Raw genomic sequence first — 11902 nt, 5'->3', positions numbered from 1 at the left:
CTACAGCAGTCCTGCAGCTCAGAGATTATCATTGTTTAATTTTACGCTACAGCACTGTTGGTGAGTGAACATGTGACAAGTTATAAAATAAAAGAAAGAACAGATTAAGGGGTATCTCGTTTTTTTTCAACCTTTTTTTTTAACCGTTTACGAAGTACGATGTTTTCATCAGTGAAACATGCGATCTCACAGTCAGTTTGTTGTATTTCCTCTTCCTTTTGTTTTCTTCATCTACTCATGTGATTTATATTTTGCCCATTTCCAGAGCTTTTTTTTTAAAGCAGTGCTTGGGTGCACAAGACAGAAAGCTTCCATGAAAAGACAGATTATAAAATTATGTTGTTCGGCTTCCCGCTGCACTCGTTTCCCCAGTGTACCACTTTGTCTCCAATTCCTGAGCGCTTGTGTGACTGAGAGCACTCTGAATCATTTCCCAGCAACAGCAATAAAACACAATGATATACAAGGTCCACCATCAAAATTTGCTGTTGCCATGGTAACAGTCAGCAGTTTTCAGCAAGTGATTCTTGGGAACATTAGTCTGGAAAGATATCTCTATTTCACCGAGGTTAGCTAATCCGTTCATTTAATTTCCCCGTTTGTTTAAGCGTCACCGCTACCATGTTATTTAGTAGAATAGATGCCGATGTAAGCAATCTTGAAAGCAAAACAAAACTGTTTTGTAAAACCCTAATGAATGTCATATGAAGCTGGCATGCAAGGACATTCAGCAGTCACAGTTTCATGCCAGTGAAGCCCTTTGTACACTGACACATGCCATCAAAAGATATGGATGTTCCTGTCAGAAGGGTACATGTGTCTTCAGTACAATATGTTGCATGTGACATGTATGGACTTCTACATCAGATGGTTCGTTATTTCATGGTGCAGACCATCCTTGTGTATATGTTTGGGTTACTGTGCAGCTCAATATGTCATAATAAGGCTCACATTTAAATCAGGTTACATATTGGGTGATAAAAATACTGTAAGAGTTAGTAATTATTAGTTTTGTGCCATATCATAAAACTGAGACTTGAAAGGTTTTGAAAAACAGTCGCTGCAACAATGTCTGTGAAACATTCTTGATGTTTTGGGCCATTTGTCAATTTGGGACCAAGATCCAACAAACCACAAACACTAAATTAACTAATAAATGCATTTGTTGGATTCGGAAAAGACAGTGCAGAAACTTTGATTTGCTGTGGACAAGTCAAATCGAATAAGTTAAATCAAATGTGGCACCACGTACTGGGTTTTATGCTGACCGCACATTCAGAGCCATTGGTCATGTGCTTCTCTTACTGGTTTATTGAAGTGGGTGGGAGTTGTTTGGCAAAGGTGATGTCACATATTTCCCTGAATCAGTTTGATATAAAACAGCTATAATCAATATTTTCGCGATAAACCAATCAAACTCAGATATATGTATATATATGTTGTGTGTGTGTGTGTGTGTGTGTGTGTGTGTGTGTGTGTGTGTGTGTGTGTGTGTGTGTGTGTGTGTGTGTGTCTCCTTCATTGTTGAATGATTGTGTCCATTGTGGTCTTCTGCTGCTGCTGTCCATTTACTTCTAGGATCAATGTGATGTGCCTTCAGAGATGCTCTTCTGCCATCTCTGCAGTGATTATTCGAGTTGGTATTGCTTTCCTGTCAGTTCAAATCAGTCTGGCCATTCTCCTCTGAACTCTGGCATCAACAAATCACTTTCACCCAGAACTATTTCCCCCCTCTCTCTCTCTTTTTTTCTTTTTTTTTTTTGGACCATTTGCTAATCCCTAGAGAATCAGCAGTTTCTGAAATACTCCTACCAGCCCATCAGACACCAACAACCATACCACATTATAAGACACTTAAATCACGCTTTCTCATTCTGATGCTCAGTTTGAACCTCAGCAGATCGCCTGGAGCATGCTTACGTGCCCAAATGCACTGAGTTGCTGTCATATGATTGGCTCACCATATATTCGTGTTAGGGCGCATAAGAGTAGGCGTACCTAATAAAGTGGACGAATATAGGAGTGTATGTATACTGTAGTAGGGTAGCATGGCATGACAAATAGTCTGTAACTCGTGCATTATGATTTTCTCTCACTGAATTCCATTCAGCTGAGATCCTCCACTTCACAAGTATTTCCACTGGACAAAACGATGTTGCTCTGACATCAGACATTTTTTTAAATTTTTTTTGCATATGTTTTTCTGTGCTGTTACATGTGCTGTTATCCAGCAGCAGCCTTTTTGGCTTGTTTTTTTGTGCACATGTTAGGAAGAAAACTAATTGCTTTACAGAAACCACGTGGCTTTGAATACTTGCCTAAAGTAGAAAAACTCCCTTTTTTTTTTTTTTTTTTTTCTGCAATTGCTGCAGCTCAGCGGCTCGGACTTTGCAGAGAACTTTTTTTCTTCTTTCCTTGCTGTCTCGGCTGAGGAATTAAGTGTAATCTGAGTCAATATTTATGCATTAATCACCCTGCTGGAATTCCGAGGCGGCTGCACATTCAAACGTGCTCTCGAGTGAACTCATGAATGTCCGTGCTGCTTTCAGGCTTGGACTCCTGGTTCCAGCAGGAGTTTCTTGCTTGCCTTAGTTGATAACGAACAGTACGATCCCTCCAAAATACAGTGCAGATTTTTTTTAAAAGAAATAATAAAAATAAAAAAGGACCCGACAACTTTAACAGAGGGGTAGGAAGAGAGAAAGAGAGAGAGGGAGAGAGAGAGAGAGAGAGAGAGAGAGAGAGGAAAGAAAAAAATAATAACGTCTGGCAACAGTCGATATTAAAAACATGCAGAGGGAGACAAGCTCGGGGCCTTCCAGAGTCAGGAAAAAGACTTCGGAGAGCTGCAGACGGGAGATGGGTATGGCATTTGTATTTTCCCCCTGCCCAATGATTTGTATATGAAAACATAGCGCTTTTATTCTCCCCCCTTCTGGGCTCTGCTTCTGAGTGATCAGCTGATGAAGAGACTAGCAGCTCGCCGCTATGCTGGCTTGCTAATTCTCTCCCCCACAGCTGCAGCCGATCCCGATAACCAGCCTGCAGATTGCAGTCAGGTAAATATCCTCCTCCATGTCTTTTCTTCACAGGCTCAGGATTCAGCCAGGGTACATCGCATGGGAAGAGAGGAAGAGATGGATAAAATGTGTGTGTATGTGTGTGTGTGCGCGCGCACGCCAAGGAAAGAGAGAGAGTGTATGCGTGTGTGCGCAAGAGGCAGGGAGAGAGAGTGTGTAGGTGTGTGTTGTAACAGATGAGAGGGAATCTTTGCCAGATTAGTCAGGGAAGAGGCAGGCTTGTTAGGAGATAGCACAGGCATGGAGCATCACATGCACACTCTGACACCCTTCCACTCCACATGCACAGTCAATCAGGCAGCTCTCAGCTGTGTTATACATCTTTGAGGATTACCCTCTATCCCTCCAGTATTCCGCTGGAACGATTGCTTCCCCTTAGAGGGAGTAGCGGGGCTTTTCAAAGCCTACATTTGAGCCCCGAACAATGATGAGCAGGATTTCTATTGTTGTCTCTAGTGCTGTTGTCTCCTCTAAGTCAGCTTCTGCTATGTCTTTTTTATGGTTGGAAGTGCAGGCATGTATCTTCAGTCCTGTTTTTTTTTTTTTGTTTTTTTGAGGTGGGGGGAAGGGGGGGGTTATTGTTATTGTTTTTCCATTTTTTCTAATTCTGCATGGCACCGTTCGCTGCTCCTCGGATCAGTGTGTGTTAAATATCTCAAGTTTGCGTCCTTGAGAGATCAGCAGGCGTGCTGTATTATATGATGTGAAGGCTGATGTGTGTACTGTATGATCCTGTATTATTGATGCATCAATATTCTGTTCAGATTGGACAGCATGCCCTCTCTACCCCCCCCCTCCAGCTGCTGCTGCAAGAGCTGCTTGTGCTGCATGCAACTCACTCTTGTTTCTGGCCTCTAATTGCCTTTGTGGAAAACACAGTGGTCGCTGCATAATCGAAAAGGAGCGGATGAAACGGTTGAACATAACTCGGGATGCAGCACGCACCCTTGTCAAACACCACACACCTAAAATAATGATTCCGGCTCTCTTTTTTCTCTCTGTCTTGCATGCACAAGGCTGAGTGCAAAGCAGCAAAATATAGATTCATATTTATGGCACAATGGCATTTTTAGACTCTGTGCTTTGACAGAAAAGGGCTTCCTCGAATCCATTCCGACTCATCGTGCATTAAAAAATAAGCATCCCCTCGATAATCATCTCACATCAAAGCCCACAGATCAAATAATCTGTCCTAAATTTGCAGAGACGGCACTGGGTTGCTTCAGTCCATATAAATTCAGATGCTATTGTAATAAATAAATGAGTCCTAATTCATTTGAATACAAAACCATGCTCTGTAATTCCAAATGCCTGAATTCCAGCTGCTAATTAGATGGAGACTTAGAGTGCTTTAATTTGGAGGTTTTAAATTTAGAATCTGCAGTTTGTCGTCTTAAGCGCTTCAGGTTTGCGTCTGGGAAAAACACGTACTATGCGTTTTCCCGAGAGCTTTGACATGAAAATCAAAGAGGCCAAGTTAGAATAAACAGAAAATAGAAGTTTTGAAATGAACTCTTTCCTCCCATTCTCTAGCAAATATTCTCTCTCCTCCTCAGTCTTTGTGTTGCTGAAGTAGGAACTAAACAAAAAGAAAATACATGTGCATTTACAAGATTTCCCCACCCACAGCTCGAGGCAAGAGAGAACGGTTCTCTAGAGGACATGGAGGAGGACATCAGTCTGAAGAAGCGTAAAGGTGATCATCAAGCAGTGAAAGACCTGAAGGCTGGGCAAGAAACTGGCGAGAAAGTCAAAAGGAAGCGAGGGCGCCCACCAGCTGAGAAACTCCCTCCAAATCCACCTGAACTCACCAGAACACTGAACACACTGGTGGATATGGTCATGAACTACAAAGATGGGTGAGGGATGTGAAAGACGTTTGGGCTGTGTCAAAAAAGTCACTATTTTTAGATCTCTTTTTAATTACAAAAATGAATATAATGTTTTATTTGATAATATTAACCTTTTGATGAGCATGATCTCATTCATACTGATTGATGTTAGTTTTTTTCCATGTAATCTATATTCATTATGCATAAATTTAAATATTTCAAGCTTTTTTGATTTTATTTTGACTATTATGGCTTGTACCGCATCAGTGTGGTACGACATGGAGGTGATCAGCTTGGGGCACTGCTGAGGTGCGACTGAAGCCCGGTTAGCTTTGACAGCAGGGCTTAGCCTGTATTAGGTGGTTCTCATCTTCGGTTTGACGAAACCTCATGTATTCTACGAGCAATTGGGAAATAGATTTGGGCCTGTGCTGCCAAGTCCTCCTGGAAAAGGAAAACCAGATCCCCTTCAAGCTTATGAGTAGATGGAAACATGAAGTGGTGTAAAAATCTCCTGGTAGACACCTGTGTTGACTTTAGCCTTGATAAAATACAGCAGACAGACTGCAAACTTTGCACTAGACACCTTGGATTCAGTGGCTTTTCACGCTTTCTCCAGACTCTAGGGCCTCAATTTCCAAATGAAATGCGGCATTTTCTTTTCATCTGAAAAGATGACCGTGGGCCACTGAGCAACGGTCCGGTTCTTTTTCTCCTTAGCCCAGGTAAGACGTTTGTGATGCTGTATCTGGTTCAGCAGTTGGCCGATGTCAAGAATGCAACAGTTGTAGCCCCTTTCCTGAAGAAAGTCTTTGCATAGTGGCTCTGACTCTCTTTGTGAAGCTCTCCCAAGTTCTTGTATAAACTTTTCCATTAATATACTTTAGTACAGCACTTTGTATATAGCAACCCCTTTTCACTAATCACCTTCTGTGGCTTACCTACCTTGTGGAGGGTGTTGATGATTGCCCTCTGACAACTGTGAAGTCAGCAATCCTTCCTGTGACTGTGGCATTATGTACTGAACTCAAATGAGACATACACACTATTTAAACTCTAAGAAAAAGATTCTGTTAATCTAAGGTACTGGACTTCCAATTTCCGTGAGCTATAAGCCATGATCATCAAAATGAGAACAAAAAAGGCTTGAAATATTTCACTTGTGACAAATAGAGAACACATGTAGATTCTATAATTACATTTGTTGAGATGGTCTTATAGCAATTCCTACAAAACTGTACACCTGATTACAGCTTAAAGGGGACCTGTTATACCCTATTAGACAATTTTTTGTATAATGAAGTCAGCATATGTGTAAGTAATCCCAAAGGCTAAAGCTCAGGGTTCAGTATAAACACACTCAGAGTTTTCAGCTCTTTGTGTTTGTATGGTGTCAAAGCGAGGGGATATCCCTGATGCAGTCATTTCAGGCACTCAGCTCCGAACGTAGGCCCAGTGGCCCCCACCCACCTGCTGTTCAAACCTTCTGTTTGCGAGGAACAGCCAGCCAGAACAAAGCTGGTTCAAAGGAAGCGGCCAAAATAGTTTAGTTCATACAGTGAATAAACTGTGGTACTGCACCAGGGTCTAGGATGAAGCTACTGTAGCTGAATTCAAGACTAGAAATACGGAATTAGAAATGACCGTAGTAGGTCCCCTTTAAAACTGATTGATTAAGGGATTCTTTTGATATTATCATTATTATTAAAAGTATTATATTTAAGTAAATTGGTCTATCCAGGGACAACAGCACTGTAGTGCAATGGTTAGTTCTGTTGCCTCAGCAAGAAGCTAGCCGGACCTTTCTGTATGATGCATGATCTTTGCATTGCAGAAAATGGATGGATGGATGGATGGATGGACGGATTGTGCAGTGGGATATTTTAACAAGAGAGTTTTAACAAGAGAGTTTTTTAGCCTAGCGACTCAGTGAGGAACCAGAACACTTATTTCTCTCACCCCCTGCTGCTGGATTGAAGCAGAAGTAAAAAATTTCAGCTTTAAACATTTTGCGAGTCTAACCTAATACCTCACAGGGATTTCAGGGAAACCTGCCTTAAAAATCCCAGTGCACCTACTCACTTTGTCAAGTTTTGAATGCTGAACATTGAATCAATCAGCAGTTTATTTTGGGATTGTGCCTCCTTCATAATTTAGTCATGAAAAGACATTGTATGTAAGTGTGGACTGCAAGAAAACATTATCAGGAATAAGAAAACAAAATGTCTTACAGATATTGACAGAATAATTAAACATTTTTCCTATTGTCACGAGATTAAAAGAAACATTGTGTTTCTAGGTTGGGACGGCAGATCAGTAAAGGCTTTGTGCAGCTTCCCTCTAAGAAGGAGGTACCTGAGTACTACGAACTGATCCGAAAGCCTGTGGACTTCAGAAGGATCAGGGTTTGTGTCACTGAATACCCTCACAACTCCGACACAATACAGATTTCACAGTTACCTTTTCTACGAAGATAAAATTGAATGAAAAGGGGGTGAACCATAATACATCAATGGCAAGTGGGAGTCTATTCAGTATTCAAAACCTTCATTCAGTAAACAGTGATTATGAGGACTTAACTAGAGCTTAGGTATACTATATAATACAAATATGTCAATGTATGTTAAATACACATGGGTTGAACAGAAAGAGCCTTAATATTTTTATGCTTAACAGACTCCACAAAACTAGAACTTTTCTATTTATCGCCATTGTAAGAGCTAAACGCTAGCATGTTTCTATTAAGCTGATGGTTTAGCACGTAGGTTTACCATGTTCCCCCCATCATCCTTACAGTCAGACTGTAGAAAAGACAGCATGTGGTGTAAAATTGTTGTTGTTGTTTTTAATTAATGTAATACACACATAAAAACAACCAACAAAGGCCAACTACACACTAAAGTTAAAGTCAGTTGATTTTTGAGGATTAGAAAAAACAAATGTTGTACATATAAACAGGCTCATTTATACCCAATGTTGTTGCAATTACTTATTATCAACAGATTAGTGCCTCCAATAAGCTGACTTAACAACAACAGCTGGTTATAAGCTAACCTTATGCCAGCTAATGTTAGGCTCGAATGTCCCAAAAATCAAACGTTGCCTCTGACAAACAGTTTGATTTCGTTCTCGCAGCGTAGGAGAATTTATTCACTAAGTGTCCAAGTCCACTTCAAAGAAACTCGTACTTACAATGGCTAACAGCAGCTAACAGAGGCTAACAACAGCAAAAATGGCAGCACTTAGCGACAGAAAAGTTCAGGATATTCTCAACAACTCACCTCAGTATCGCCGTCATTGGACAGAAGTTAGCTTAACTGAGTCATATTGGACTCCTTTTGTAAAGCTTTACACCCTCCTCCAAATTTAACAGACATGGACACATACTGACAGCTGAGGTCAGTGAGTGTAGGTGGCGACCAGACTTGTTTGTCCTACAACAGCCACCATAGCTAGATTTATGCACTTGGGAGAGGTAAGAAAACATAATTCAGTTGACTGCAATGTGCAATCTACTGACATCTAGTGGTGAGATTTTATACACTGCACTAACTCCAGAATATCACTTTGCCAGCCAAAATGTAGTTTCAGCACCAAACTTCCCATAAAGTCACAACCTGTTGTGTCTACATTCTGGCTTTGCTGCAAAAAGATTAACAGTAGTCATGTGACATGTGACGGTGCTGGTAGCTATTTTGTTACCTTCTCTGTTTGAGGTCTTAATGCTAAGATGACTGACAAGTCTAATTTCTTATTTAGTGTACAGACTTGAAGTGAGTGAGTTTTTTCTCATTTAATTCTCAGCAAAAAACTGAATAAGTGTGTTTTAGAAAAGTTCAGGAGACAATCAAGTATCTTTGTATTTTTGTCCTTTTTTAAAAAATTAAATAATGAACCAAATCAGTTTATAGTTTTATTGTTGTTGTTATTTGTCTGTTTTTATTACTGTATTTCATAGGAACGTGTTCGCAATCACAAGTACAGAAGTGTGGGAGATCTGGAGAAGGACATTTTCCTTCTGTGTCACAATGCTCAGACTTATAATCTGGAGGGATCACAGGTGAAGGGATTTCAGGAGGAATTCTTTCATTCACAAGCAGCAAAATAGTTTTTCTCCACAGTTCCTGTTATAAAAACTCTGATCGCGCGTGTGTGTGTGTGTGTGTGTGTCTGTGTGTGTAAATCACTGCAGATCTATGAGGATTCTATTGTCATTAAGTCTGTTTTTGAGAGTGCGAGACAGAGAATCGTCACAGATGAAGAACAGAAAGAGACGGTTAGCGCCAGTCACAGCAATAATGGCGGTGGAGCTGAAGACCAGTTTGTTCCATCAGCAGGTGAGGGCTGTGTTTTAATAACTAGGGTGAATGGAGAAAAAGGAGTAACATTTTTGTTTGTCTGCAGTAGTGTTTTGTATTAGACTTATCATATATTTCTTTCCCTTTTTATAACCAGTGAAACCATTACCAGTTCAGATCAAGAAGGGGGCTAAGGAGCAGAGAAGCAGAAATACTATGGCCAAGAGGGTTCACAGTGATTTAGACAGCGATGAGGATCTAGAGGATAACACCACAAAAGATGAAGGTTGAACTAAAAGACCCTGCTCTTTTTGTATCCTTGTCCATGTCTATTCTCTGCCACATCCCTTTTCATTGGTTTCTTTATGTTGTTGTGTTTTTTTAATTAAAAGAAAGCTCTTTGAAAATAACCGTGAAAGGACTCCTCAGTGTGAAGCACTTATAAAACAGTGCTTGTTTTTTAGATGACTCACATCACTCAAACACATCTTGCTGCACAGTGCTGTTCTTCTCATTTAGCTGGTCTTTTATAAGAATTATGATTTACGTTTTATCTGCTTTAGTCCCCGTGATAGCTTCTGCAGATATAATGTAAAGCACCAGTTTCATTGACTGTTTTTAATCAATATATTTGATTGTATGAAATGCCTTCATATGTCTTTGGAGCATGATATGTATCTCTGTCCTGAAGCTGGCTCCTCCAGAGGAAAACCTGCTGATGATGATGTGTTCAGGGCCAGGGCATCGAAGCACACAGGAAGGTCCGTTTAATGAATCGGAGATGAGCAAATTAGATTTGTTTAAAGTCTCTGAATGTGATTTTTAGAGTGGATACAAGTAAAAAGACATGTGACAAATACTGGTAGTATGCCTTTTGTTTGTTTCTGATACTTGATGGAATAAGTTTGGATCTAACCAGGGGTACTTAAGTCAAACATTTGTATCCCTTGTGCTACAGTATATTCACATATTGTACAGTTTGTGTGAAAAATAACAAAATTTCTTTTCATTTACTCTCCTACTATTTGGGGAGGATGAAAGACATCATTGTTAAGACAATCCCTCAAAAACCTGTATCACTTAAACACTTGCAAAATAAATTTTACCAAAAAGTCCCACTGGTTGGTATCAATTATTTTTAACCCGGTGAGCAGAACGAGATGTTAAAATGTTTATGTATTTGAACTGTATATAAAGAATCTGCCAATAGATGGTGCAAGAGAACCGTTTGTCTGGATCTTTGTCTATACAGAGACAGAATTCATTGAAATATACATTGTACAATATCATGTAGCAATTTAAATAGTATAAGAAATAAATGCAAAGAAATGTGATATATGCTAAGTTTATATTTACATGTAGTGCAATTTAATGTTATTATTATAGCGCCAAAGGTGCTTTATATTATTAGGTAAAGAGCTTACAATAGCGTACAGTAATATAGAGAAAACCCTAAAAACCAAATTTTGCACTTTTTCATCAATAGTTTCTTTAAAATTGTGAGATGGACAGTGGATTTATGACTGGCATGCACAAATTGCACAAGCTCTTAGCTCTCTTGCCATATGTGCTCATGGAACCAGGTATAGCTGACGGTAAATTGTGATCAACAGCTCTAGCATATGCTTCAGTCATGTTCTCCAGTGTTACAGCAGTTACATATGGGCCCATCTGTGGCAGTGTCACAGCCTATCTGTGTCCACCCAGTCGCTCATCTTGAAGACGTTCAATTCGTGTTATTTAGAAAAGATAAACAGCAAACAAACATACATAGCATAGAAGCCTTCACTGATTTATATGTTGAAATTTACCCTAGAAAGAATTTCAAGGCTTTAGACGCAAAGCTGGGAGCTCTCATGCAGAAAGTTAGACTGATGCAGGCTCATATCTGTTGAATAAACCAAAGAAAATTGAAGTTAAACAGCTACTCACTGCTCACTAAGCTCAATGATCAACTCCATAGGTTTTCATGTAACCCATAAACAAACAGAAAACAAAAAGTAGTGCTTTTCTGTGTCATATTACATTCATCTGTTTCTTCATCTTCTGCCTGTAGTTTCATTAATACAAATAATTTTTTTTTCTAATTCTTTCATATTGATTTAGGCAGATTAAGGTTCTTTAAAGATCAGGCTGCATCTCTTTAGCTTGTATGTTCTGCTTCCTTTGCCAACCACCACTTTATATTACCTATGCTGTTTTGCACTGTGAAGCAAAAAGGAAAGTTTTAAGTTTATATGAACCACTTTAATTCAATCATACGCCCTTAAAATGAACAAAACAGCCAACATGGAAGTACCAAAAGTTTAGTTCCACTAATTACCACTTCATGCTGTTTAGTAAAGTAAGTCAGTCCTCATTTCTGTAGCTTATTTCTTTTACCCCCAGCCATTTGTCTGGTGTTAGTTGACAAGTTAGCGCTCCAACAAATCACTGAAGGCTTCACGTCAGCAGTCCCCAAACCAACGGGTTACATCACACAAATATATCTGCATATTTAGTGTGTAGTGTCCATCGAGCTCGTTCGGTAAAAGCTACAAAAAGTTAATGTTTGCTATGTGAAATCATTTGCTCTTCAACATTTAATAAATTGGAAGGTGTCAGAAGTACAAAGCTTTTTGCAGGTACTTACAGATTAACAACATCCTCAGAGCAGCTAAAAGGTGTAGGCTCTTACAATAAATAGCTCTGG

The 11902-nt window shown here is 39.6% G+C and overlaps 1 protein-coding gene across 2 annotated transcripts; it reads left to right on the top strand.

Moving 5' to 3' along the window:
- The first annotated feature begins 2558 nt into the window (after window positions 1-2558).
- LOC146571131 (SWI/SNF-related matrix-associated actin-dependent regulator of chromatin subfamily A member 2) lies at window positions 2559-10322 on the top strand. Of its 2 annotated transcripts, none has more exons than XM_085280144.1 (6): window positions 2559-3059; window positions 4710-4939; window positions 7212-7317; window positions 8871-8972; window positions 9105-9249; window positions 9368-10322. In XM_085280144.1, exons 1-6 carry the CDS (start codon window positions 2964-2966, stop codon window positions 9499-9501), a joined length of 813 nt encoding a protein of 270 aa, XP_085136270.1. In that variant the 5' UTR covers window positions 2559-2963; the 3' UTR covers window positions 9502-10322. The 2 variants fall into 2 exon arrangements, with proteins under 2 accessions (XP_085136270.1, XP_085136271.1); XM_085280145.1 differs by lacking the exon at window positions 2559-3059 and adding an exon at window positions 3154-3594.
- Window positions 10323-11902: the final 1580 nt, after the last annotated feature.

The sequence above is a fragment of the Mchenga conophoros genome, linkage group LG7, assembly GCF_057382185.1.
Source record: "Mchenga conophoros isolate Kocher_MC1m ecotype Shallow Benthic linkage group LG7, M_conophoros_male_GT1.1, whole genome shotgun sequence".
NCBI classification, from domain to species: Eukaryota; Metazoa; Chordata; class Actinopteri; order Cichliformes; family Cichlidae; genus Mchenga; species Mchenga conophoros.
The sequence above is the reverse complement of the archived record's forward strand: the minus strand, read 5'-3'. Positions and strand labels throughout refer to the sequence as shown.